Raw genomic sequence first — 25,718 nt, forward strand, 5'->3', positions numbered from 1 at the left:
CAGCTGTAAGGCATTTTCTCAATTAGTGATCAAGGGGGGAGGGCCCCTTGTGGGTGGTGCCATCTCTGGGCTGGTAGTCTTGGGTTCTATAAGAGAACAGGCTGAGCAAGTCAGGGGAAGCAAGCAAGCAAAGAACATCCCTCCATGGCCTCTGCATCAGCTCCTGCTCCCTGACCTACTTGAGTTCCAGTCCTGACTTCTTTCAGTGATAAACAGCAGTATGGAAATGTAAGCTGAATGAACCCTTTCCTCCCCAACTGCTTCTTGGTCATGATGTTTGTGCAGGAATAGAAACCCTGACTAAGACACCATGCTTTTAGCACCCAGCTGTGAATCCAGGCATATAGGGTCACACACAGAGCATCTCATCTCATCACCACATGCTCAGGACCCACTGCAGACAGTGCACAAAAGAACTCAGAGCTCTGACCTCAGTGAGTCCTGGGCCAAGACTCAGAATCACAACAGCCACGGGCCATTAGCAGGTTTGTCACACAATTCATCTGCAAAGGCGGAAGGTAGCAAAACATAAACCGAGGAATGCAAAGTTCTGAGATCAGTGTTCTGCAGCACATACCTCCTCCTATACCAGAGAACCTGTAGGTCTAGGGATAATAGAGATCTTATACGAGAGAGAAGCTGGAAAAACCTAGAAGTCTTAGTCTGTAGAGCCATCTTAGGTCTGGGTGTCCTCAAGAAGGCAGAGACCAAATCGAGCAGAAATCTGGCCACACCAAGAGCCAGTCATCAGTGGTACATGTGATACCTGGGAGACAATGATGACCTTGCCAGTCTCTGCATCCACTGCCTGCACGACTCCCAGCACAGAGCCATTGCCGACCATGAGCCCACGCACCAGCCCAGCGCTGCTCACTGCTGCCACACTCTCATTGTTGATGGAGAAGAGGATGTTGGACTGAGGCTGGGGGCCCCCCTCAGAGGTGATCTGAGAAGTGAGAAACAGTGGCTCTTGTCAGCACCTACCACCCTGGAGAGCCCTTGCCATCCCACAAGGGTGAGATGCTGACAGTGAAGGCCTGTGCAGACCCACAGTGGCTCCCACCTGCATCATGGCTCCAATGATCAGTGTCACCTTCCTGGGTATCAATCTGAATGGGGGGAAGACCTGGATGTGGAGAAAGAAGAGAGAAGGGACTGGCATCTGCAAGCTGGCACCGGCTGCACATGACATGCACTGAACACGGGGTATGAACATCCCTCAGCTGAGGGTAACCAGTAGGGGCTGGGGTACCACACAGTGCTTAAGAAACCTATGAATCTCTCAGTGCAGGAATCGGTGTGCGCCCCAGCTAGCAGCACTAGTACTTTTGGGGACTTGTCAGGGATTCTCTGGTCTGATCTACCTGAGACCTATGGGAGCCAGGGGTGGGTCTCTGTGATTTGAGGCCTGACAAGCTCTCTGGTAATTGAGGGTGACTTTTTGAAGTTGTGACTGGCTCTCATCTCCAGAATCCTGACTACTCCTCTTTGGAGAGCTGCCTCTAGCACTACTGAAAGCAAACTATCTTGGAACAGGGCTCTACTACAATAGCTGTACCATTTTCCTATAAGAGGAAGGGCTCAGGAACAGTCAGTACCCAAGGTGGACACCCCATTTCTGTACCATCCTTGCCCCATGGCCCCCACAAGTTCCTACTTGTCAAGCATGTAAGAAGTGCACCAAGGAGAGCGTGGAGACTGCTCTGTGCTGAGAATTAGTCTTGGTTGGGTTGAGCTATTTATAGGCAGAAACGAATTCCTCACCACCAGTAGGAGGAAGGCACACTTCCATCTAGAGGCACAAACCGCCTCTGCCTGATTCTAAAGGCAGATCAATGAAGCCTGCCACCACTGTGTGGCGGAAACCTGCTGGAGATGGTACTGTTGCTGCTGTTAGTGGATATCTGGGGATTACTGGGTAAGGTGGCCTGACCCAGGCTGCCCCGACTTCTTCCTACAGTGGGGTGCCTGTGAAAACCTAGATGCAGGAGAGACTGCATCACACTGAGATGGTGTAGGGGCCCTGGAGCTCCTGAAAGACCTGCCCCAGGAAGCTCCTTTCTGACCCCTCTGTCTGCACAGCCCTGGTAGGTGCTCATGGCCTTCCTGGATCTAGGCTAAGGCTCAGGACTGTAGGAGTTAGCACTACACAAGCTAAAAGCAGTCTATGACTTCTGAAAGAATTTCTGCTTGTCCTTTTGCCATGGGACAAAGCACACACATTTCTCTGAACTGCCTGGACCCCTGTGCCACAGAAGGAAGCCAACATCTCAAGATCCTTCTGGTTCTGTATCTAACTGCTGCATACTTGAGAGCTGGTGACTATGCCTTTTGCTCCGAGGACACAGGAAGTCACAGATTTCAATGTGGCTTCTCCTTGTAGTTGAAATCCTAGCCTGTCACCAGAAAGACATGTCCAACCAAGATGCAGCCCACACAGAGCAAAGGGAGCAGAACTACCTCGATTTGTTGTGGGGTGGAGCTGACTCTCTGCCCAGATTTGTCCGTCACACTTGCAGACAGGCTGGTCTGGCCAATGGCCACACCATGCACAAGGAATGTGGCCGTGTAGTTGTCTAGAGCTTCATCCAGAGTCCTGAGACAAAAAAATGCATTGGATATCTCCTCCAAGAAAGAGTTGTTGAGAGACTACAATGGAGATCAGCCCCATCCCCAAGACACCTTTCCCCCAACTCCTGTGAGGACTCACACCAGTGTGATTATCTGGGACGCTGCTCGCAGCTTCAGGTCCATAAAGGTGAAGTACTTGGCCAGGAAAGGTTTCTTGTAGAAGTCCAACACACGGACGTAGGCTTTGACAGCCTTCCCGATCTCCACCTAAGGCACAGGCTCAGGTAGTCTCTCAGTGACCATTCCTCCACCTCATAGCACCCAAGGCTTTCAGAGACAGCATTACCAACCTCTAAATCAGAACTTAGGAACTGGGTACAAGGCACCCAGAATGATGTCTGGGTTTGCCTAATCAGTGAGTGAGAAATGACGAGTTTATAGTATACAGGGCCCAGGGGGTGGGAGGCTTTGCCATAGCATGAGGCATGGACTCCACTCTCTACCAGTGGGCAATCAATGGAATTAGGGAGATAGGACACAGTTTAGAATCACAGGGGAACACAGGAGCTCAGTGTCTGAACCTATACAATGTATCAGCAGGCACATTTGCTAATGCATCCATTAGGAAGCTAGATGGAAGCTAGAGGGAAGCTGGCTGTGGTAGTATCAGGAGGGGCTAAGGCAGGAGAGTAGGTTAAAGGTCAGCTTGAGATACACAGCCCAGCCTGTCTCTATAAGAAAACACGTAGGAATATTTGAGGCTGGGTAATAGACTCTTAGATTTTGAGCTAATAATGCTTTTAGCTATGAAGCCTAAGCTGCCTGAACATCGTACTTTCAGCCACTACCCTTTTCATCAGTACAGGAAAACAGGGACTGGGCAGGAAACCTAGCTTCAACCACCTCAGCTCTAAATGAGATTCCCATTCACACAAAAGGAAAACCTAGGTCAGTCTGTTGCTTATTCACAACCCAGGAGCACTGGGCAGTATTGAGTTTTACTCATTTGTCTCTGAATTCCCAAGAATCTCCTCCCCTCCCCACCCCACCCCCATTCCAGGTCAAAACTCCACGCTCAGCAAGGTGTGTGGCAGGCTGGTGGATAACCTATGTGAGGCAGAGGACATGCATTCCCAAGTCAAGGCTAATTCAGTCAACCCTGCAGGATTTCCTGTCAAGCTTTACTGATGACAAATGGAATGAAGAAATATAGTAGGGATGTCAGCTCACATTGTCAATAAGAAGCACAGGAGTCAGAGGTGGCAGCGTAAGTTCAGCCACCCTGGAGTGGTCAGAGGTGGGCAGGACTCAAGAAGAAAAGCAAAGGAAACACCTCCCAGGATACACTGTCCCTGCTTTATGTGCACCAGCAGAGAGGGTGGCATGCAGAAGTGGCTACTGACCTTGTCCACCACTCGAACATAGAGCTCCTGGATGTCGGAGACGTGAATGATGGCCTTTGCGGGGGCTGGGAAGGCCAGGCACAAGTCATGGACCATGACAGTTGATGAGCCTGGGAGCAGGGGGTGCACCTGCAAAGCAGAGGCGGACAGAGTCACAAGGCTGCAGGTCCCATTTCTGTTCAAAGGGTCATTAGCAGTAACTACCTGGTCAGTGCTTCAAAGAGGTGAACACAGACGGCCTTCTGGCACCTTTCCTCGGGCACCCCAGTGGCCAGGGCATGAACTGAACTGCGGGGGGAGGGGGTGGGACTCCATGCAGCCTTCACCTCAACTTTATGCATTTTATACAAATAGGGGCGAGGGGGACTTGACCAAAGTGTGATGGATGAGAACATACACACACGGTAACCTGGAGGCAGAAGCTTCAAACCCAGGGTGGCCTGGCCAGCTGGCTCTAATAACAGTGGCATGCCCCCTGGAGAAGATGCATATCAGGAGCTGGTAGAACTGGGGGCAGCTGCTGCCAAAGGGAGTTCATCTCTGAACTCACAGCACAATGGACCTGAGAGCAGACCACCCAGGTTACACACTCCTGGGTGACCTAGCCATCTCGGCAACCCACCTCTGCTTGAAGTCATAACCAACTAAGAAGTTCTAGGTGAACAACAAACACAAGCTTGGACTTCCTAGTCTTTTCACTCCCTCTGTTCTACTAGCTCCCTTCATCCTTCCTCCCCCATACAGCCCCATGCAGCCCCATGCAGCCCCATGCGGTGGAGATTTTCTGAAACAACTGCAGCTCCAAGCACTGGTTCAGCTGCAGTGGCTCCTCAAGGAGACATCTGACATCAAACAAGAACCTGTCACATGTCCCCTAGGCATGTGTTTCAGCTGAGCAGGCAGGGGCAGGGTGGGGGGTGGGGGCAGTAACTGACTGCCGATTACATTCTGTCAAAGAGGGGCTCGGGATATAAATGCATTCAGTAAGAAGTTCAGCACCTGCAAAGCTTAAGTTCCAACACCAAGAATGTGTGTGTGTGTGTGTGTGTGTGTGTGTGTGTGTAGGAGGGGGGAGGCAGACAGGTTCTCTACCAAAGGGAAACAACCAACTTTCTGCCTCTTAACCCAGCCCTCAATTGTTGGCTCCAATTTCAAGCCTCACTCTCCTCACTGGATAGGTCTGATCTCCCCTCCGCTGGGCTGACATCCTCTCATCACTGTGGAATTTTTCATCCTGCCTTTCCCCTCTATGCTGACCTGTATCTTCCAGAAGACTTCACACAGAGCCTGGTGGCTGGCTAGCAGCCTGACAAAACCTCTACACCTTGATTAGACACAGATTCACAGCTTTACGTGAACTAGCTTGGTTAGCAATGGGAAGTTCTGAAGACCTCTGCAGAGAACACAGACCCTATGGATTGTGGTCCAACAACTTCAAGGTACAGAGAAGAACAAACCATGCCTCAAAGATGGGTGGAAACAGCCTGAAGGGGAGCTAGAGACCCAACCCAAGTAGCTTAGTGCCCCATTCAGGGGCACTGCCTCCTTCACAGAGAAGCAGGGCCAGCGGCATCCAGAACAGGAACAGAGGAGAGGGGCCAGTAAGGAAAGGCCAAGCTAAGAAAGGCCTAAGCCCACAGGTAACCAGGTGTACACAAAATTGGAAAGCTGGGCCAAGCCGCTACATGCAGGTGTAACTGCGCTCCAGGGCACATCTAAGCAGATGAGGTATGCCTGGCTTATTTAATATGATGGCTTAAAGTAGATTAACAAAGATTCCCAGGGTGGGAATCATACTTACATTCCAAAATGATGGCTGTGGGATTTGAGCTGTTGCTGCTAGCCACATTAAATATGGGTGGAGAAGCTACCATCGTCTGGCTTTGCTGTTATTACATTTCCCCTAAAGAAAACTCATGCAAACCGGCATGGAGGAACGAGCACCTCTGAGAACATGACCTGAGCCCTGGGCTGATGCTCATGCAGGAGCTGCTGCTGTCAGGAGCTGGCGTGTCCTTCACAACCTGAGGAAATTACATGGTGCACACGCTGCCGACAGACCCACGTGGGCAAGGCAGATGTGGGTGGGCTTTTTCATTTTTGTTTTTCCCTATGTCCTTCAAAAAAAATCACTTTGCACATTTTAAACAAAGGCATAAAATGGCAATGGGGAAATCAATTCCTCTTCCACTTGGCTTCCCAGAGAATGGACGTTCTGTCACCTTCCGGATGACAGACGGAGAGGACAGCGCCAGGCTGAATGTGGGGAAGCAGCAGGGTCTAACCCACTCAGCTCCCAGACTCACTTCGCAGCTTTGTCCGGTAGCAAAGCTTTGAATCTGGCACACGAGGTCACGCCGAAGACAAAGAAACAGCATAGAGGGACACAGAGAGCCGACCAACAGCTGGTGGCCACACAGGGACCCCCAGACCACTCCTCACTAGACTGTAGGTGGCTCATACTTCTCAAGAGTCTGTCACCACATGCTTCCTGATGGACGTTCAAGAACACTGAGAAGAGGCAGTGGGGGTGTCTGGAATGAGTTCTCATTTCTAAGTGTTGACAATGCCACTGAGAATGTCATCAAGTACTGAGCCCAAGGGGAAGTCCTGTCATCAATCTGGAGATGATGAATGCATTATTGCTCATTAAGAAGCTGCATGGCCCATGAGCTCACCAGCCCCGCCTTCCTGGGCCCCATTCACACTTCAAAGTTGTTGTGGCAGGTGACATTTTCAGATGAATAAAGACCTCAGCAATATTTCTGACCATCACTGGGAGGGACCACTAGCTTCTCTCTCTTCTGATGCTGTGAAGTAGGCCAAGGAGGACTGGGACCTGCATCTTTAGTCTCTCACCCAGCAGTCTACAGAGATGACAGTGCTCACATGAAGACCACAGGTATCCAGGAGTCAGCCTGGATAAAACATGCTGTGGTCAGCTCTGCCAGTTTCCCAAAGGTGAGAGTATGGAGTAGGCACTATACCATCTACAACCAGCCTCACAGAAGATGCGGACACCTGAGTTCAAGCCCTAGAGCCATCACCTCCTACCAATTCATCACCAGTATGCTTCTGCATATGTCCAGGGCACCATGGCTGACCACATCTGGCGGCACTGAGGAGATAAAGAAGCACTACTGTGGCTCTCCAGAGCAGAGCCTGCAAGCCGTATTCCTTGTTACCATCGTATTATGCACTAAAGCTTTTTCAAATGAACACAGCAAAAAGAAGTATCAAGTACTCAGGGCACACCAAGTTCTCAGTGACAGGCTGTGCTCAGAGGACTCATGAAATATGAGGAATGGTTGAGACGGAAGAAGCTTTAAGTTTAAATCAGGTAAACACTCTTTTTGTGCAAACCTGCCAAAAATAAAATAAAGGCCCCTTGCAGAGGGTTCTGGGGGCTGTGTGAGCAAAACTAATCATCCCTGCTCAGCCTGGGGTTCATTGTGTGGGCATGAAAACTTCCACCATAGCCTGCTGTGTGAATTACACACTCACATCTCTTCCAAAGACACTGAAAAGCCAACTCCATACATACAGGAGCCACTGTGGCGTCTCCACTGCCTATCAATAGAGAAGAACGAAGCATTGTCTAGGAGCTACGTGAGAACGGCTGTGGGCTTTCTTGTCTGTGAAGAAGAGAAATGAGGATGCTGCTAATTAGCAGCTGCAAAATGCCAAAGAAATGTGCAAATGTGTCCTTCAGAGACGGCCCTCTGAAGGAAGCTGGGAGCACCCGTCACAGCCCATCAACACCCTGAAAGATCCTGCAGGTTCCAGAGAAGAAGGAAACAGGACCCGGTTTCCCCTTGAAGCAGTTGGAGGAGAAAGCAGAGACCCAAGGTCAGTGTTCCGCAGAACCTGCTGGGATGGAAGCCACACTCAGAAGGCCTGCCTCCAAGGTGCTGCTTCCCAGGGAGCCAGACTGGCCAAGGGACAGAATGGCTGCAGCCCACTGTGACCCTGTGAAGATGGGTACAGATACCCATACAGAGGTGACCCCAGAATGGCAGTGTCTGAAGAAGATTCTAGGGTAAACTGTAGGGCTGAAATCCCTGAGTCTTTCAAACAAAGGCTCCAGCTTCTGCTCACTACCTATACGCAGAGCCAAGCCAAAACCAGCCTCGGAGGAGCACTTGCTCCAGGATGAAAGGTCTTTCTTCTGGCCATAGGTTCGCCCTCAGCTTACTCAAGAAGGGTAATCTAAGAGGAACTGTTGTTGGTTGCTATGGCAACTGACACACCTCTCCCGATTTCAAATTCCCTTCTTCTTGATAGCAGGAAGTTATTTTTAATCTCTAGGACACAAAGATAAGGTATGTTTCCAGATGTGCGGATGAATTTCAACAAAAGCTTTTCCTCCTAGTGTCAAGCTTTGACAAGGCACACTCACACACAGGAGTGTACAATTATTCCTTCTTTTACAGAGGGAAACAAATGAAAATGCTTGGCAAAAGTATGAGTATCACAGCCACAGTTCCTGCTGCTCAGGAGGCTGAGGTAGGAGGAGCCTTGGAGCCAAGGAGTTCAAGGTCAGCCAGAAAGTGTAGGGAGACCACAGGCTCTTAAAAATGAAAAAGTCAGGGGCTGGAGAGATGGCTCAGTGGTTAAGAGCACTAACTGCTCTTCCAGAGGTTCTGAGTTCAGTTCCCAGCAACCACATGGTGGCTCACAACCATCTGTATGGGATCTGATGCCCTCTTCTGGTGTGTCTGAAGATAGTGTACTCACATTCATAAAATAAATAAATCTTTGAAAAAAAATTAAAATGTTAGAGATGGATCCGTGGCTAGGAGCATTGGCTGCTCTTCCTGAAGACATGGGTTCTAGTCTCAGCACTCATATGGTGGCTTAAACCATCCGTAACTCTACCTCCAGGGTCTCTGATGTGCTCCTTTGACTTTTGCAGGCACTGCATGCATTTGCTGCACACATACACGCAGGCCAAATACTCAAATGCTAAATTTAAAAATAATCTTTTTAAAAGGGAAACAAAATAAAAGACTTCAAAACAAAGGTCTAACACATAAGCATATAGAAAAGAGGGACAGAAAAACAAAAGGTCCCCAGGCTATAAGCAGAGCCAGTGCATAGTCACATTAGAGAGCCTGGGAAAAGGAGCATCCTTGGGACCGACCAGTAGCATGTATAGACACGCCCCTCTCAAAGCTGCTAGGACTGACTCCCACAGGCTCTAAGTCAGCTGCATTGGATGCTTCCCCACAGGTGGACACAGAGCTTGCTGACCATTAACCTTATCAGTATCATATGTAAGTCAACCTTGCACAGAGCCGAGCTACAACACAGGCAGGAATATGGAGTGAGATGCAACCATAGTCTTCCCCTGAGCTACTTGTCTCCTCTCACCTGGCTTTTCTGATGCTCTTCATTAAATCTAAACAAGATGAAGAGATGGCCATTTATTAACCGGAATAAGGCAGCACCACACGTACCTGTACCTTGCTCATAAGCATATCCTTAGGCTCCTTAGCTTGTTGGTCACTGAAAAGCCAGAATTCTCTTGGGACTGCACTACCACCACCTATGTGCCTATGAGCAACTGTGTACATGAGCTGATCTCCGACTCACTGATCATGTGCTAGAAAGGGGATGTCGTGGGCATCTGCTCTAAGTCCAGTGTCAACCAGTCTGACAGCAGAAGCCCCGTGACAACCTCACGTTTGTGACCAGAGTCCTACAGCATGACCACACTCCTTTACAGGGTGGAAGGAGAGATTTACTGTCTGGTCAAGGGAGCGGTATTATTGCCCAATACTCTCGCCCTTCTCTCACAGGTAAGATAAAAGTTCTGAGCAGAGGTAGAGCAAGCAGCATCATGGAGACACCCATTCATTTTCTGCTGGAAGCTCTGGGAATCAGAGGAAACCTTGGAGGTACTGAGTCTGTGAACACCCAGAGGCCCAATCTGCATCTAAGCTAACAGAGGCAAGGTAGGATGAGGGTGGGGTGAGGAAATGTTAGCTGTCTTTATCTTCGCAGACATATTTAAAAATACTTTCTGTCTTGCATAAAAGCCCCGTGGACACTACTATCCCATCTCAGGCATCCGTAAAATGACCACATCATGTTTAGTGATGGAAGGATGCAAGCTTTCTCCCCACAATCTAGAGCAAGACAGTGATGGCTATTCTCATACTTTTATTCAACACTGTACTAGAGACTGCAGCCAGGTCAATAAAGCAAGAAAAGGAGATTAAAACTTCCAAATCCAAAAGGAAGGAGTCAAACTACCTATACTCACACATGACAATTGTACACACCCCCACCCCACCCCCCCTTAGGGAATCCACTAGAACTCCCTAAGAGTTCAGCAAGATTACAGAATATGAGACTAACATGCAGAAAGCCAAATGTTAGAAAAATAAAATTTAAGACGCAATTCTATTTAGAATTCTTAACATGAAAAATAACAAATACTTAGAAACAAATACATAAATACAGTTAACAAAACTAGTATAAAACTTAACACTCCCAACTACACCCACCACCAAAAGATATCAAAGGAGGCTGAGGTGACAGGGTAATACCTCACACTAATGGACAGAGGTTGTTTACTGTTAAAGGGCCGACCTAAGTCCTGGCAGAATTCTAGCTGGCTTCATACATAAGTTGACAAGCTGACTTGAGAATTTATATTGAATTGTAAGGGACGCAAAACAGTCAAAGCAGACTTAAAGAAAGAGCCAGAAGACTCACACAATGTTAAACTTGCTATGAAGCAGCAATAATCTACATGGTGGTGCGACAGAAGCAAAGACATGTGGGTTGTACAGAACTCACACAGAGCTGGTGGCCTCAGAACTGAGCGCGTATCTCTGCTGGATTTTGACAAGGATGCCAGAATCATCCAGTGCAGAAGAAAAAGAACAAAGGCTGCCAGGACTGCTGGAGAGCCACTCGTGACAGACGACCTGGATTCCCACCAAACACCACAGATAACTCAGTGTAGACAAAACTTAGCCAAGAGAGCAAACCGTCAGGAGTGCCATCGGCCACAGACCCTCAGGGGGACAGGAAAGGCAGAAGCACAGGCCAGCAGGGCCGCTCATCGCCAAGGCTCCTATCCAGAGTTCAATCCCTAGAACCCACAAGGTGGAAAGAGAGAACCAACTGCCAAAGTTGCCCTCTGACATCCACACACACGCTGTGGCTTGCATGTTCCCCTCACCTCCAACACAGTAGATGTGTAAATAAATGTAATTTTAAAAGAAATAAAAAATTAAAAAAAAATCAAAGACATAAATTATTATCTTAGTTTTTATTTTAACCAAAATTAAAAACATAAGCTTGAAAGCATGCTATAAAGAAAGTAAAAAAGATAAGCCTTAAATGAAAAATATACATCTCATGAATGAATTATATCTAGAATATAATATGTTCTACAACTTAATAAAAAGAATAACAATCAAAGATTCTAAATAGACATTTATCCAAAAAGACACAAGAATTTGAAGAAGACAGAAAAAGCCACAAAGATGGTGAATGACTTTACTCCTCAGGGAACACAAATCTGCCTCACAAGGAGAAGCCACCTGTACTACTGGAGTGGAACTGTGCAGAATGGGAAAATCTATAGAGATAAGTAATAAATTAGTTAAAAGCTGGGACAGGGGATGAGTCTGGAAGAACTCAAAGGTAACAGGTAGCTATTCGGTTTCTTTCTCAGGCATGAAAACACTCTAAGCATGATGGTAGAGGGTGGCTGTTCACATCTGTAACATACTAAGAACCTCCACACGACACATGAAGCTGATGAGACATGAGCCAGCATCAAAGGCATCAACAGAGGCACACACTGCCACCCCTCCCCCACCCCTAAGTCCCGTGCCCTCCGGTTTACCTCTGTCCCCACCAGCTCCTGATACTCAGCACCACAGTTAACCCTCAAGTCCAACACTTCCAGTCACATTCCTCACACACCGTTGGTTCCTCTCAATGTATACCTGTCCAGCTTAGGGCCATTAACTCTGTGATCTATAGGCTAAGAGAGCTGGTGGAGGCAAAAATCAGGAGCAACAGAAATGTAGGGAGGTGAAGCCACCAACACCAGCACATGGCAGACAGAGAAGGGGTGGGCAACACGCTCCAGCGTTTCTGAAAGGAGGTGCTAGGCCTCGGTCACTGCCTGGGTCAGAGCCCTCCCTGGAACACAAATGTCTCCTTGCTGCGGCTAGCCTTCCAGGGCTCAGCTACAGGAAAAAGACAAGGCCAAAAGTAAAGGGCCCGGGGAGTCACGGCTGGCCTGCCAACCAGACTTCATGGACTGAAGCCATGCACCCTCCACTCCACCACCCTGTCAGTTCAGACCTCCTCAGAGTGAGGGGGAGCCTTGACTCTTTAGGAATGAGGCAAGTACACTTTCAACAGAGGAAGCAGTTTTGGCTCAGAGCTGTCCAGTTGTGATGCCCTAGGCAAGTGTTGACTGTGTGTGGGTATCATTCTGGACTTCCTTTCAAGAGAAACTTTTCATTTAACTACATCAATACATCAATACCCTATAAGACACATGTGGAGACATTTAGGACAGTTCTTTGTTTTCTTTCTTTGGCTCTATTATGAAAAGAACATTTAAGGGCTGGAGAGATGGTTCAGTGACTAAAAGCATTGGCTGGCAGCCATTCCAGAGGAGCTGGGTTCAGTTCCCAACATCCACATGGCCTTTCATAACCAGCTATAACTCCAGGTCTAGGTGATCTGTCACCCTCTTCTGGCCTCTGAGGGCACTGCATGTACTTGATACATTGGTACACATACATGCATGCATACATTCATGCACATAAAATAAAACTAAACCATTGAAAAGAAAAGAGGATCTAGAGAGCTCTAATCCTGCCTAATAAAAGGGCCAAAACCACAAGTAAGGTAACTTTAGACTATATGACAATATAAAAGAAAGAGCAGCTCGGGGCATGAGGAAATCGGGTGCTCCATTCCTCCATGCCAGAGGTCCAATCAGGTCCTTGTGTGGGAGAGGGTGAAGTGGGAACTGTGGAGAGGTAGGGGAGTGAAGAGAAGCTTTGAAATGCAAGCTTCTTAGGGTTACCACAAAGCCACTTATGTAATAAAAGAATAATTAAAAGATGAATCGTAAGACTGATTGAAAGGGAAGAATTAGGTAATTAACAGTGTGGGTAATTGCAGATAGAGAAGAGAAAGCACAGAGGTAGCACGGGAACCAGAGGACTTCAGAGCTACTCAGAATCTCAGGGCCCTGCTCAGTACCAGGTAGACCTGGAATAATGTCAACCTGAGCAGACAGCTGGGATCCCGATGCCTAGGCTTACCAGAGCCACGCCCCGGGTGTCCTGGTAGGCCACCTTGATGATGTCCTGGGCGCTTGTGTTGAGGAAGAAGTAGCCAGAGCCTTCTGTGATGTAGAGTTCTACCTGGAGGGAGATATGGGGGTGAAAGGGGTCAGGCTGGGTGGCAAAGAGTGCACAGTTCCTCACTTGAGGGGTGGTGGGCAAAGGGTCACACCTGGACACTAGGATGGTTATAGACGGTCATTTCTTCCGGACTGACCCTCACATCCTCTACGAGAATAAGTTCAATGGAGACTGACACAGGCACTAGAGGGTCGTGCTGAAAGAGAAACACTGTTAGATCTGTAAGACCATGGACACCACCAGCTCCCTCTGAAAAGAATAGAGCTAGATGCTGCAGGTAGAGGCCTCATTCCAGGAATGGAAGCTTCAAGCAGCGTTAGTACCCAGGGGACACCAGGGAGGCAGAAAGACCCCCAGAGAGGTCAAAGCATAAGTGAAGTTCTTCAAAGGCCATCTGTGGGGTATGAAGCACCAGAGGGGAGCCCAGTGAAGCCACTCAAAAGCTAACAAGCTCTACAAAAGAATGGAATGGGGCGAAGATGTTTGGGACAGGGATAAGTGAACATCTGCCTCATCAGGCCACCTCCTTCCAAAGGGGGACCGATTTCTCCCAGAGGAAGCTTCCTTGCCTTAGCATCCTGGCTCTCAAGGACACAAGCCCCCCACTTTCCCTGTCCACAAGTATCTACTGTCTCCATACCATGTCAGTAGCAGTTTATGGGGTAGTCTGACAGGGTGGGCATCATCCACACAGGTCCATCCTTGGAGGACCCTTCTAATTCCTCAAATGTACCCACTGGACACCGTTCCCCCAACCCCCAGCCCTTCCAAGCAGCACCTTGGCCTGAAGCCCTCAAGAGATGCTGGGGAGCAAGGACAAATCAAGCAGGTAGTGATTTCCAGCAAGGGAGGTCCAGGCCCTCGGACACCAGACGGAATCTACACAAAACCAGAAGACCTGGTCTTGCCCATGGTCCCACCCACTGTGTCCTCTGGGAGATACCGGCTGCTGCACTCTGGCTGCGCTCAGGTGGGACTGCTGGTAGCCAGTCGCTGTGGCAGAGATGGCTGTGGTTCCTGATGCCTCGTGAACCGAGACTGTCTGCAAACCTGAGGGCACAGACAGGAAACAAATATCAGTCACAGGCCCCTTGGTTACCTTGGGGCTACCTCATCTTGCTGCTGATTCAGTTTCAAGTTTTCAAACAGGTGAGTTTGCTGAGGCTTTTAGTCCTGTAAGGATTTATAAGCCCAGAACAGTTGCTAAGTTGAAAGGATAAGCTCAACATTGGGCAGCTGAGGAAGTTCGTTACTGCCATGGCTTGGCCAGGGGGCCTGAGACAGGAGATCTCGCTGCTCTGGGTCCTGAGCCCCTGGATCCTACCCCCACATGCCTACATGGGATTAAAGAATTAGTGACGCTGGTGTACTGGCCCAGGTGTGAGATCTCAGCACTCAAGAGACAGGAAGACCTGTTTGAGGCTAGCTTGACTGCGTAGGAAGGAGACCTTATCTCGAAAAACAAAAAACAACAAACAACAAAAAAATAACAGTTGCCAGCTGTCATGGCATGTCTTTGATCTCAGCACTCAAGAGGCAAAGCAGGTGGATCTCAGTGTCTTGAGGCTATCCTGGTCTACATAGTGGGTTCTGGGCCAGCCAGTGCTACAGTGAGACTCTGTCTCAAAAGGGGAGGGATGGGGAGCCGAACTCTCTCTCCGTTCCATGGTTCAGTTCTGAATGATGCCTGAGGTCCGAGGCATGAACTTAGTGCAGGATCTTCCTGTGTGTCTAGGGCTTCCCACATCTCTTCCAGCTCCAGGCCCTCTAGCTAAAGACCTGGCTCACCATGTAGTTTCTTTTGGCCGTTCCCATCATCCTGGGATACCAGCTGCATGGGCTGGTCAAGCTCAATGCTGGCCAGCAATGGCCGGGAGGACTCCCACTGGATGCTCAGAGAGCTGAAGTTATCGAATCGCCGGCCCTGTTGGTCATAGGCACCCAGGTCTAACAGGGGATTACGGTGACTGGATACTGGAACCTAAAAGAAACGATGATCAGATGTTGTGGCCACACCCAGGACTCTGGCACTACTGCCTGCCACAGGTATGCCATAAAGCTGGGAGTCTCCCTGCGGCTCAGATTGTCCTGATGATGGGGCAGAGATGAGCCATAACTAACATCAGGAATGCCACCAATCAGGTGCCCAAAGTCCTGCCCAGATTGGTTCCTTTTTTTCTCCAGGGGTGATAAGGACTCCCCTTTTCCCTAACAAACTGACACAGGGTGCATGCCAAGGAGAGGCAGGAGTACCTTCCTAAATCTGGATTGACCCTTGGCTCCAGCTCTTCCTGCTTAGGAAGGCAGAAAGGCCTCCATCTTTGGCTGCTCTAATCAGGGTAGGAAGCAGAACCTATTGGCTGGAACTTTTTTTTTTTTTTAAATATTGTTTTTTAGATAGACTGATTTATGTGTTTGAATGTTTTCCCTACATACACATACCTAAGCCTCATGCCTGCAGAGGACAGAAGAGGGCAGGATGGTTATGAGCCATCATGTGGGTGCTGAGAACTGAACCCAGCACTCATAACTAATGACCCAGGACTTTATTTTAAATATGAATCCTGTACTGTGGTTTTGGAGAGATAAATTCACACTGAAGTAGCAAAATGGGGTGGGCTCTAGCATAGCTTACAGCTGAACTAATCCATTTAGGCAAAGCCCAGAAGGAAGGACTATCCTCTGTCATCTTAGGGTAACTCCCTAAGTCTAGTGAGATGTGACAAGTGGTTTGTGGTAATTCCAGGGGACCCTCTGAGGTCTAAGCACAAACTTTCTGTACAATGGCTCTTACTGGTGGACACCTTGAGACTCTTGTGCTATGCAGGCAAGAGCTGAGCTTACATTGCACAGTTGAGATATGTGGCTGTGGGGTTGGGGGCTGATACTGTGGCATGGCCATCCTGAGTGATGTTGCACCAAGCGTCCTGCCTCTACCTCCAGGATCCCTCTCCAATTTCTTGTATCTCTCCTGGTTCCTGACATGACTAAGACCGCTACAATTTAAGAACCACTTTCATGTCAGCAACTTGGTTCTTCAACTGGGTACACCAAGGGTTTTAACTGGGCAGGACACAAACTAGGGAGCTGTGAGTGTGGGCAGGGACTGCAGAGCTCTTTCTACAGACATCTCACCCTTCCTCCCAGCTTCTGGTAGAAAATCAGTGCTTTTCTGGGAAAGACATCAGCTCTCTGCAAGCATGCCTGCAGGCAGACTAGAACTTTCCCACTTTACAAAATAAAATGCTGTGGCTCAGACTCTTTCCAGAACTTGCTCACACTCTCACAGACTTAGAGCAGAACACAGCAGGCCAGATGCTCCAAGGACTTTCTGTGACACTGCTTGCTCCTTAGGCACCAGCTCAACCCAGTCCTGGACAAATCAGTCCCCAGGTACACAGCAGCACCCAAGATTGTAAAAGGAACACTGGCTGACCTGCCTGCAAGACCTGGACCTGCCCTGGTCTGACTGCAGTCAATCATTCCCGCTGGCTGACTCCATACTGGTGTTTCACCTTGCCAATAATTTACTCTGCAAACATGTCCTAGGTGGCCTCTGGATTTGGAGAGCTATAAAACTAAATTGATACTGCACCTAGATGCACCTTGGGGATATATCTTCTTCAAGGTCCCCTAATGGGACCATAAATTGCAGGGGCCACGCCTGAATGGCTGGCTCATGGGTTGGGAACACAGGGACTGATGGATCGCACGGCAGTTCTGTGTCCAAGGCCCATTACTTCTTGCTGACACCAACAACACACAGTCCATTCTGAGTCAAGCTCCAGAGTCACGCCATCACCTTTCAGTCCAAGGCAGCCCTGGACTAACCCAGTCTGGCTGCAGACAGACCAGAAATCCCTTGCTGGGCTCCTCCCCCATGCTTAAAGTCAGGGAAGGGACATCTGTATGCGATCTGGTTTTTGTCCTGCTGTAGCTCAGCAGCGCAGACTGCTCAACATGAAGGTTGATGCTTTCCGGGCTAGCATCCACTCCCCATGCTCTTGCTGTCTTAGTGTCCCTAAGTCTACACGAGGGTGCCTCTCAGAGGGACTCCGGGCCAGTGTGCTCCTGGTCTGGCGCTCACTTCCCCATGGTTGCTTGCTGAGCTTTTGGCAGGAGCCAGGCTCTGTTCTGGTGACTGGCAGAGACTGAACTAGGCAAGCAAATTCTACAGTAATAGGTCACTATAGGAACTGGGGAGTGAGAGGACTGGGAGGAGGGGTCAGGTATGCGGAGGCAGGTACGCCTTTAATTGAAGCCAAAGGCAAAGAAGAATCTGGATAAAGAAATGGGGCAGGGGCAGGAACAGTGAGGAAGGCATGGGACCAGGAAAGGGGGAGCTACAAGCCCCAGGGCTCAGCCTATCCAAGCCCCTAGCGCTGACAGCAGGTAGGGGGAATGACAATGTGTTCAAGCATGAAAGGCATAGAGTCAGAGGTAAGAACAGCTAGGGACCAGGGACCCAAGGTTCCACAGGCCACAGAACTTGGTGTTGTCGCTGAGCCCAACTGTAAGCCACAAGAAGGTTTAAGCAGAAAACACAGGATGTATCATGGTTGCTCTCTGGACTCTACATCCAGTCACATAACCCATCACTGGCCTCTGTCACCATCAATCATTGGTTCCCACAGCAGGTGGGGCTTGAACACAGGCCAACTGTCTCTCATGTTGGAATCATGGTGAAACTTCTTCATTGACTTTTGCTCTGTGCCTCTGGCTGGGAGCCCAGCAGACAGATGTTTCCTGAGAATCCAAACTTAGCACAATGCTGTTCCCTCTACCAAGGACAATTACACAAAACAGATGTGAACTAAAAGGTAAAGCTTGCAGACAAACAGGCAGAGAGAGAGAGATACACACAGAGACAGGTGATGTGGGCTCTCACACATGTGTGGTAGCTAAAATGATCTCACAGAAGCAAGAGTAGAGCAGGCGGGAGTCACTGGTGACTCAGGAGAGAAGGGAGGGGCAGAAGGATGGGATGTAGTGCTGAACATGGGGAGCAGTAAGCTCTGGGGTTCTGCAGCACAGGGGGGCAACTAAATACCAGGATAGTCAATTATATAAAGAATGCCAAAGGGAGCAGCTTGAAGCTTCCCAACACAATGGAAATATCATTTGAGAGGGAGGGTTGCCCAGACTGATTTGATAGCTCACAGATTATACACATACAAACACACACACACACACACACACACACACACACACACACACACACGGACACAGTGTATGCCGTAAATATGCAATAATATGTTAACAAAAGGCTAAAAAGGCTTGAGGATTTCATCTCAACAAGTCTCCAAGTTGAGAGAGAGAAGTCCTTCTCTGAGCACCCCAATCCAAGGCCAAAAACAAAACAAAAAAAAGAGACGGTCGGTCATTGATTCTGCAGCAGACACTGGGGCTAAGCCACCTGCAGGCTCTGAGTCTGTAACCCCTACCACACTTCCCACTCCTTGATGTACCTCTTACTGTAAACCATCCTTACTGGCCCAAGTGAAGCAAGTGCAGGAGATAAGGGAGAGTCTGTGGAGTATTTATTCTCAGCTCCAGGGTGAACAAGGGCCAGAGAAGGCAGAACCACCTCACAGACCCACACCAGAGCAGTAGGGGAAACAGCTGTGCTTGACCGACAGGAGAGATGAAGGCTGTCCTCAAGCCCCAGGCATTACAGCTGTACAGCTCTCCTAACCAAGCTTCAAATGGATGGGTGCAGATTAAAGGCAAAGCTGTCCTTCACCCACCAGGGACCAAGCTCACAGCACCTGCCCCACAGCTGGAAAGGCTGTGGACACATTCAGCATCAGAAGGTTCATTCAGATGTGTGGGAGGCCGGGATGCACAGAGGTGATCAAGACCTACTCTGAGATGACTTCAGGAAAACACAGACCCTAGGGGGAGTTGCTGGGTTTGGAGATGGATAAAGCTGGTTCTGCATTTTCAACTCTGCCCACCTCAGAGATGGTCGTGGTGATGGGGGAGATGAGGCTACGAGGTGACGGTTTCAAGCACACAGAACTGGCCTAGCCACCAGGAGGGATACCAGAGTATGTGCTGGAGGGATGAGGAAACCATGACTTCCTTCCTCCATGCAGGGCCTAGGCTACTTTCTCCCACATCCCTGAGCTGGATGCACTCGGGGCCCTGGGCTATGAGACTCCAGAGCTGAGGATTGGACCTGTCCCAGCTTCTGGGAAGGCCAACCTAGATGTTACCCCAACAGCTGCTGGTTGAAGGTCCCAGGCACTTTCTTCCCCTCCTGACACTTACTTTGGAATGCCTGGAATGCCCTGCCCTGTGACAATACAATGCTGATGTCCTCTCTCCTCACGGCTCCCAATTCCATTCTGACTACACACAAAGACAACACCCTACATGAACAGCTGAAACCACAGGACACTCCACAAGGGTTCTATAGCTCCTCATGTGCCCAGCAGAGGGCAACAGCGAGTTCTAGAATCAGAAGCGGTGGGGCCTGAGGGGTTGTTTTTTGGCCACTACAGAAGCACCTGGACTTAGGATGAGGTCACACCCCAATGAACCCATCAAGAGTTAACACACCACGGCTTATTGTGCCCCACCCTCTCAGCCAGCCTGACCCACTTGTGCTCTGACATGACAGCCACTGACATCAGCTGACAGTACACAAAGACTCTAACATGGGACTGAGTGAGTGCCCATGAGCTATGGACTGCAGAGCTCCACAGAATATCAGTTTCCCCTACGATGCTGAAGCTGACTGGTTCCACTGGGCACACCATTAAGGGATGATGAACTGCCTAGTACTAGCCTGGGAAAAGACCAAAACTCCAAATTGACTTCTAACAAGTGCCTGTCACCTTCCCACCCCTATAACACAGAAAACCAGAAGCTAAGTATGTCTCACTGTAAGCCAGGAGCAGCTATGCAACTGGACTTTGGAATGTCTCCCACCTTTGTAGGCCTAGGATTCCCTCATGCAAGGTGCAAATGGAAACACCCCACATAGCTCTGGCTGTTAAGATTCAGGTGCCTGCATATGGAGTCCCAGCTCTCAGAACAGTCAAGACCATGCATGGGTGCAGGGAGCTAAGGTTCTCTTGTCGATCCACCAGGCAATGTCTTCTCCCTCCCCAAGCAAAGTTTCCCCCCCTTCTCAAGAGTGGCCATACTTACCACCTGCTTATTCTGCTGCAGCAATGGACAGGATAGGTCCAGCTGCGGGAGGGCATAGACAGGCATGAGAGTGAGCCTGGATGGTGGGGCACAGATGGACTTCACCACAGTGGGCTCCACAGCAGGGAAGGGGTTAGAGAGGCTGGGCCGGTTCCCCACGGACAGAGCAATGACCTAAAGGAACAGGAGGAGCAGTCAGACACCTGAGTGTAGTCTCTCCTCTCTGAACTGAGACTTAACGTCTGTAGGACAGTGACGATGCCTATACCCCAGGTACCATCTACAAACATCTCAGAAGAGGCAGATCAGGAGATGCCTCATGCTTCCCCAGGACATCAGGAAAACTCCATAGCTGAATCTGGTCCTGGACATTTGAAAGAGGAATCTGTGCTAACTTCACACCCATCAAGGGAGACACAGATGTAGGAATCTGCACACTGAAGGTTAAGAGACCTTAACTGTGAAGGAACGGGTCAGAAAAGGGACTGTACAGGACAAAGCCCAGTGGAAAGGCCAGAGCCACAGGTGGAACCACCTGACTCCAGGCCCACTTGCTCCTCTGAGCTAGAGGAGAGAGGCTACACTCACCACCTGCATGTGCTATGCAACAGTGCACAAGACAGGGCAGGAGCTGTCAGAAAGGCCCGCTTGTGGCTAGACTGGGGCCGCTAAAGTCAAGTGCAGCCTCTGGTTTTATATGCAATAAAGCTAACAGCTGCACCTGGGGGAGCTAGCATCCGCAGCCTCCTCAGTGACACACAACTTGAGGACATAACAGTCTGCTTGGAGGGAGGAGAAGGAAGGCACCTCCTGACTTTCTGCCCATGATACCACAAGTGAGGAAGCCCAGAGTGTAGGCCAGACCTGACCTAGAGTTTAACTTCTACAGGCCAAGGCAAGAACTCCAATGACTCAGTCAAGCCAAGATAATTTGTTGCTACTCTTAGTCTTATTATTTATTTGGTATTATGCATTCCTTGTTCCTTTTTATTTTTTTAAGACTTATTTGTTTTTATTATATGGGTATTTTGCCCATTGTATGTGCACCGTGTGTGTGTGTGTGTGTGTGTGTGTGTGTGTGTGTGTGCATGTGCGTGTGTTTGTACCACATGCATGGATCTCCTGGAACTGGAGTTGCAGACAGTTGTGAGCTGCCATGTGGGTGTTGGGAACTGAACCTGGGTCCTCTAGAGGGACAGTCAGTGCCACTAAGCACCGAGCCATTTCTCCAGCCTCAGCTTTTCTTGTTCTTAATACTGTCCTACACTTCTACTAGCACCTCTAGTGGGGCCTTTCTCCATTCACTTCTTTGACACAGCAGCCTGCTTTTGATTGCTGATGTCAGGGGGCTCTGTCAAGGTGTACATGCGCACCTTCAATTGACTCTGCATTCTTTTCACTCTCACTTTTCAGTTCATGGTTCTGCCTGCTTTCTGTTCCTGTCTGGGGACTCCTAGAAACTGATCCATCAGAAGCCAGAAGAATGCAAGGCCCACAGATATGGCCTGGCCTGAGGAATAGGGTACTATACCCAGCCATGCAGGCTCTGCAGGAATTCAGGATATGACACTCTTGGTTCAGTCCTCTTAACCTTCTAGTATTTTTTGGTTTTCAGCACTAAAAACAAAACAAAACAAAACTCTGAAGCCGGGCATAACTTATGCCTGTAATCTCAGCATTTGGAAAGCTAAGGCAAAGTTGAATTCAAGGTCAGCCTATGCTACATAATAATAAAGTGCATTTTATTCAAGCCACCCTCAGCTGCATAGGGAACCCCTATCTCAAAACAACCAAAAGTTCACACATCAGGTATTGGCACATCCCCCCGAATCCTGAAAGAACAAGTTGGTGTGCTAAACCTAGGTCCAGGGTCACTAGCTTTTTGACAGCTACCCAACCCTGAAACATGGGATTTTGTGACTCCTGATCTCAAACCTCTACACCTATTTTGTATCAGTAGATGGGGGATACTATAGCCCTGGGAAAGAGGAGGCCACTCTGACAGGCTGGCTTTAAGAAAGCTGATGTGTACTGGGGGCTCCAACAGCCACATTCTAGTCAGTCGGCAGGCCACCTCACTGAGCCTTGGATTCCCGTGTCCTTGGATACAAGAGGAACAACATGCCCATAGCTCTCTGAGGACTGAGTAGATTTTCTGTCTCTCCCAGTAGGCAAGGTGGGACTGAAGGTGGCTGTCTTCTCACCTGTTCACCCAAGGCTTGGCAGGTCATGAGGACCCGGTGCTGCTGGTAATTCCGGGAGGCTGGAGGACCCAAGAGAGACAGGCTGATGCTGCCTGTGTCTTCAGAAGTGACATTCCGAAAGAATTTGGAAGGTTCCAGGACCCATGGCCTGGGGCCTCCTTCAAACAGCATCTCCTTTGAGGAGCCCAGGGTCACTACAGCAACAGAAGAGGGATCCACAGCCTGAAGAAAGAAGGGGAAGGCTTAGCATTGCTCTGGGAGGAGGTGGCCAGGCAATGCTAGGCTTATAGAAGTAAGGTCCCCACCCTGCTTGGGGGGTTGCCAGGCAAAGTCTGTGTCCTCTTTGAAATTCAGTCTCCACATGGGTATCAGGCACAGGGTGGCCATGAGTTAGGGGCTTTGGGAAGAATTAAGTCCTCACTGGAGCAAGGAGTACACTAGAGTGCAGGGCATAGTGGTGCACAGTTTAATTCCAGCATTCAAGAGGCAGGGGCAGCCGGGCGTGGTGGCACACACCTTTAATCCCAGCACTCGGGAGGCAGAGGCAGGCGGATTTCTGAGTTCGAGGCCAGTCTGGTCTACAAAGTGAGTTCCAGGACAGCCAGGGCTATACAGAGAAACCCTGTCTTGAAAAAAAAAAAAAAGGCAGGGGCAGAGGCAGGTGGGTTTCTACAAGTTCAAGCCCAGCTTGGGCTACATAGCAAGTTCTAAGCCAGCTGGGGTCACATAGAGACCTTGTTTCAAAATAAAATGAAATAAAATAAAACCCTAGAAATTCCTACCTAGGATCTATCCTAACACAGACTACATGGGAGAGAAAGGACTTCATGAACAAAAACGTGCTTTTCATGCTCATTTCTAAGAGGTAAGAGCCAGCAACACATTAATATTCACAAAGAAGGTTCTGGGAAGGCATGATGCACTTTGCACAGGTCCCAACACAGTACTTACTTACCAAGTGCTGAATGTAGGACATAATACTGAACATATACATTAACCCTACCATACTGCCACTACTACTACTACTACTACTATTACTACTACTACTACTACTACTTATTATTATTATTATTATTATTATATTCTATGAGTAGTTTACTTCTTCTCCTTTCTCCTCCTTTTCCTCCTCCTCCTCCTCCTCCTCCTTCTTATATTCTATGAGTAATTTTCCTGGGTGTATATCTATGTACCACATGCATCCACAGAGGACAAAGAGGGCTCTGATTCCCTGAGACTGGAGTTCCAGGTAGTTGTGAGCCACTATGTGGATGTTGGGACTTGAATGGAAAGAGCATCCAGTGCTTTAATGACCGAGCACTTCTCCAGCTCCTGCTTTAGCCACTGAACCATCTCTCCAACCCCCACCCCAACACACACATACACACTGTGCTTTAAAAAACAAAAACTAGCCAATGTGAAGGCATAGTCCTGTAATTCCCACGGCTTAGGAAGCAGTTTAAGGCCAGCCTGGATTACATAGCAAAACTACCTCAGAATAAAAATAAAAAGGGTTGAGATGTGGTCAAGGGCTTGCCTGGCATGCTCAAGGCTTGCTCTCTGGTGTGTGTTTGGGGGGTGGTGGTGGGTGGAGTGGAAGATCACTTTCACAGGAAACAAAGCTGCAGACAGGCAGTGCACAGGGTTTTGGTGCCCCTGGCCAGCTTGGTCAGGGCCAGCTCAGTGTCCTTGCTCCCAGGCTCTCTTTGATTTCCTTTTGTGTTCCAGGTTATTTGGGTTGTTTTTGTTTTCTTTTTTGAAACTGGTCTCATCACTGAGCCCAGGCCTAGGCTGGCCTGGAACTTAAGATCCTCCTGTCTCAGGCACCCTAGTGCTGGGCTTATAGCTGTACACAACCACACCTGGCTTTATTTTCCTCACCTGTGTGCAAAGGTACCCAGCACATGTCTCTATGCCTGTGTTATACTTGGCAAAGAACAACGCCCAGCACTCTGCAGATTCTCAACACTAACTGAAGCAAACTGTGAATTAGTCAGTGAGACCACACAGTCCTCAAAGTCTCCAGTAAGCAAAGGAAGAACTCACAGAGCTTTTTGACAGGAAGCTTCTTATGGACTAGGGTAGTTGTGGTGCTAAGGGAGTCATAGCCTGCCCACAGGTGCCAATAACAGCACTTGGTGTCTATTCTAGTTTGCTTCCTATTGCTGTGATAAACACCATGACCAAAAGCAACTTGGGGAGGAATGGATTTATTTGGTTTACACATCCCAATCACAGTCCATGAGGAAGGAAAGTCAGGGTAGGAGCTCAAAGCAGTTACCTGGAGTCAGGAACTGAAACAGAGAGTAAGGAGGAACTTTCTTTGGTTTATTCACCCTGCCTTTTATACAATCCAGGACTACCCACAATAATCATTACTCAAAACACCCCATTGACTTGTATACAAATCAATCTGATGGGGACATATTCTCAACTGGAGTTCCTTCTTCCCATATGACCCTAGCTTATTGTCAATTTAGGAAAGAAAAAAAAAAAAGCACAGGATCTGTGGAGAACAGGATCTGTGAAGAGAGACCATCATCTAACTTCCAGGAACACTAAAGAGAAGATGGGGGACAGACAGGGCAGATGACAAAGGACAGGGACAACTCACCTTGAGGGGCAGGTAGGCAGCAAGAGTGATCTTTGCATCCAAGTGTACATGGCCGTGTGTGTAGCTCACGAGGAGGGTGGTAGACCCCGGGGCGTCAGCTTTCACTTTGACCCCACTGCAGTGCTCAGGCCCTGGCGGCAGCCTCCCTGCACAAAGAAAACCGAATGTTAACTTGTTCTTCAAGAGGAAGACACGGCAAGCCAAGGGCCCCTTTTCATTCTGGTCTTCACATACAACTTGAGGCTAGAGTTGTAGAGTTGAAGTGGTAAAATGGTTGCCTAGCACAAACAGGGCTCTGGGTTCCATCCCCAGCACCACAAAACACAAACACAAACAAAACATGACTCATGTATATTAC

At 49.0% G+C, this 25,718-nt stretch overlaps 1 protein-coding gene across 1 annotated transcript in view; it reads right to left on the reverse strand.

The window, feature by feature from the left end:
* The window catches only part of Nup210 (nucleoporin 210), a 105,174-nt gene that overhangs the window by 28,354 nt on the left and 51,102 nt on the right, over window positions 1-25,718 (reverse strand). Inside the window, exons 14-25 of the mRNA XM_021190746.2 lie at window positions 25,361-25,506; window positions 22,750-22,971; window positions 20,546-20,719; window positions 15,176-15,368; window positions 14,331-14,437; window positions 13,479-13,583; window positions 13,286-13,387; window positions 3,975-4,103; window positions 2,711-2,838; window positions 2,461-2,596; window positions 1,064-1,126; window positions 767-946 (exon numbers count right to left, since the gene is read on the reverse strand). Coding sequence (XP_021046405.1) covers window positions 767-946; window positions 1,064-1,126; window positions 2,461-2,596; window positions 2,711-2,838; window positions 3,975-4,103; window positions 13,286-13,387; window positions 13,479-13,583; window positions 14,331-14,437; window positions 15,176-15,368; window positions 20,546-20,719; window positions 22,750-22,971; window positions 25,361-25,506 — 1,685 coding nt within the window. The remainder of the gene's footprint in view (window positions 1-766; window positions 947-1,063; window positions 1,127-2,460; window positions 2,597-2,710; window positions 2,839-3,974; window positions 4,104-13,285; window positions 13,388-13,478; window positions 13,584-14,330; window positions 14,438-15,175; window positions 15,369-20,545; window positions 20,720-22,749; window positions 22,972-25,360; window positions 25,507-25,718) is intronic.

Source organism: Mus pahari, chromosome 2, assembly GCF_900095145.1.
Source record: "Mus pahari chromosome 2, PAHARI_EIJ_v1.1, whole genome shotgun sequence".
In the NCBI taxonomy this organism is placed as follows: domain Eukaryota; kingdom Metazoa; phylum Chordata; class Mammalia; order Rodentia; family Muridae; genus Mus; species Mus pahari.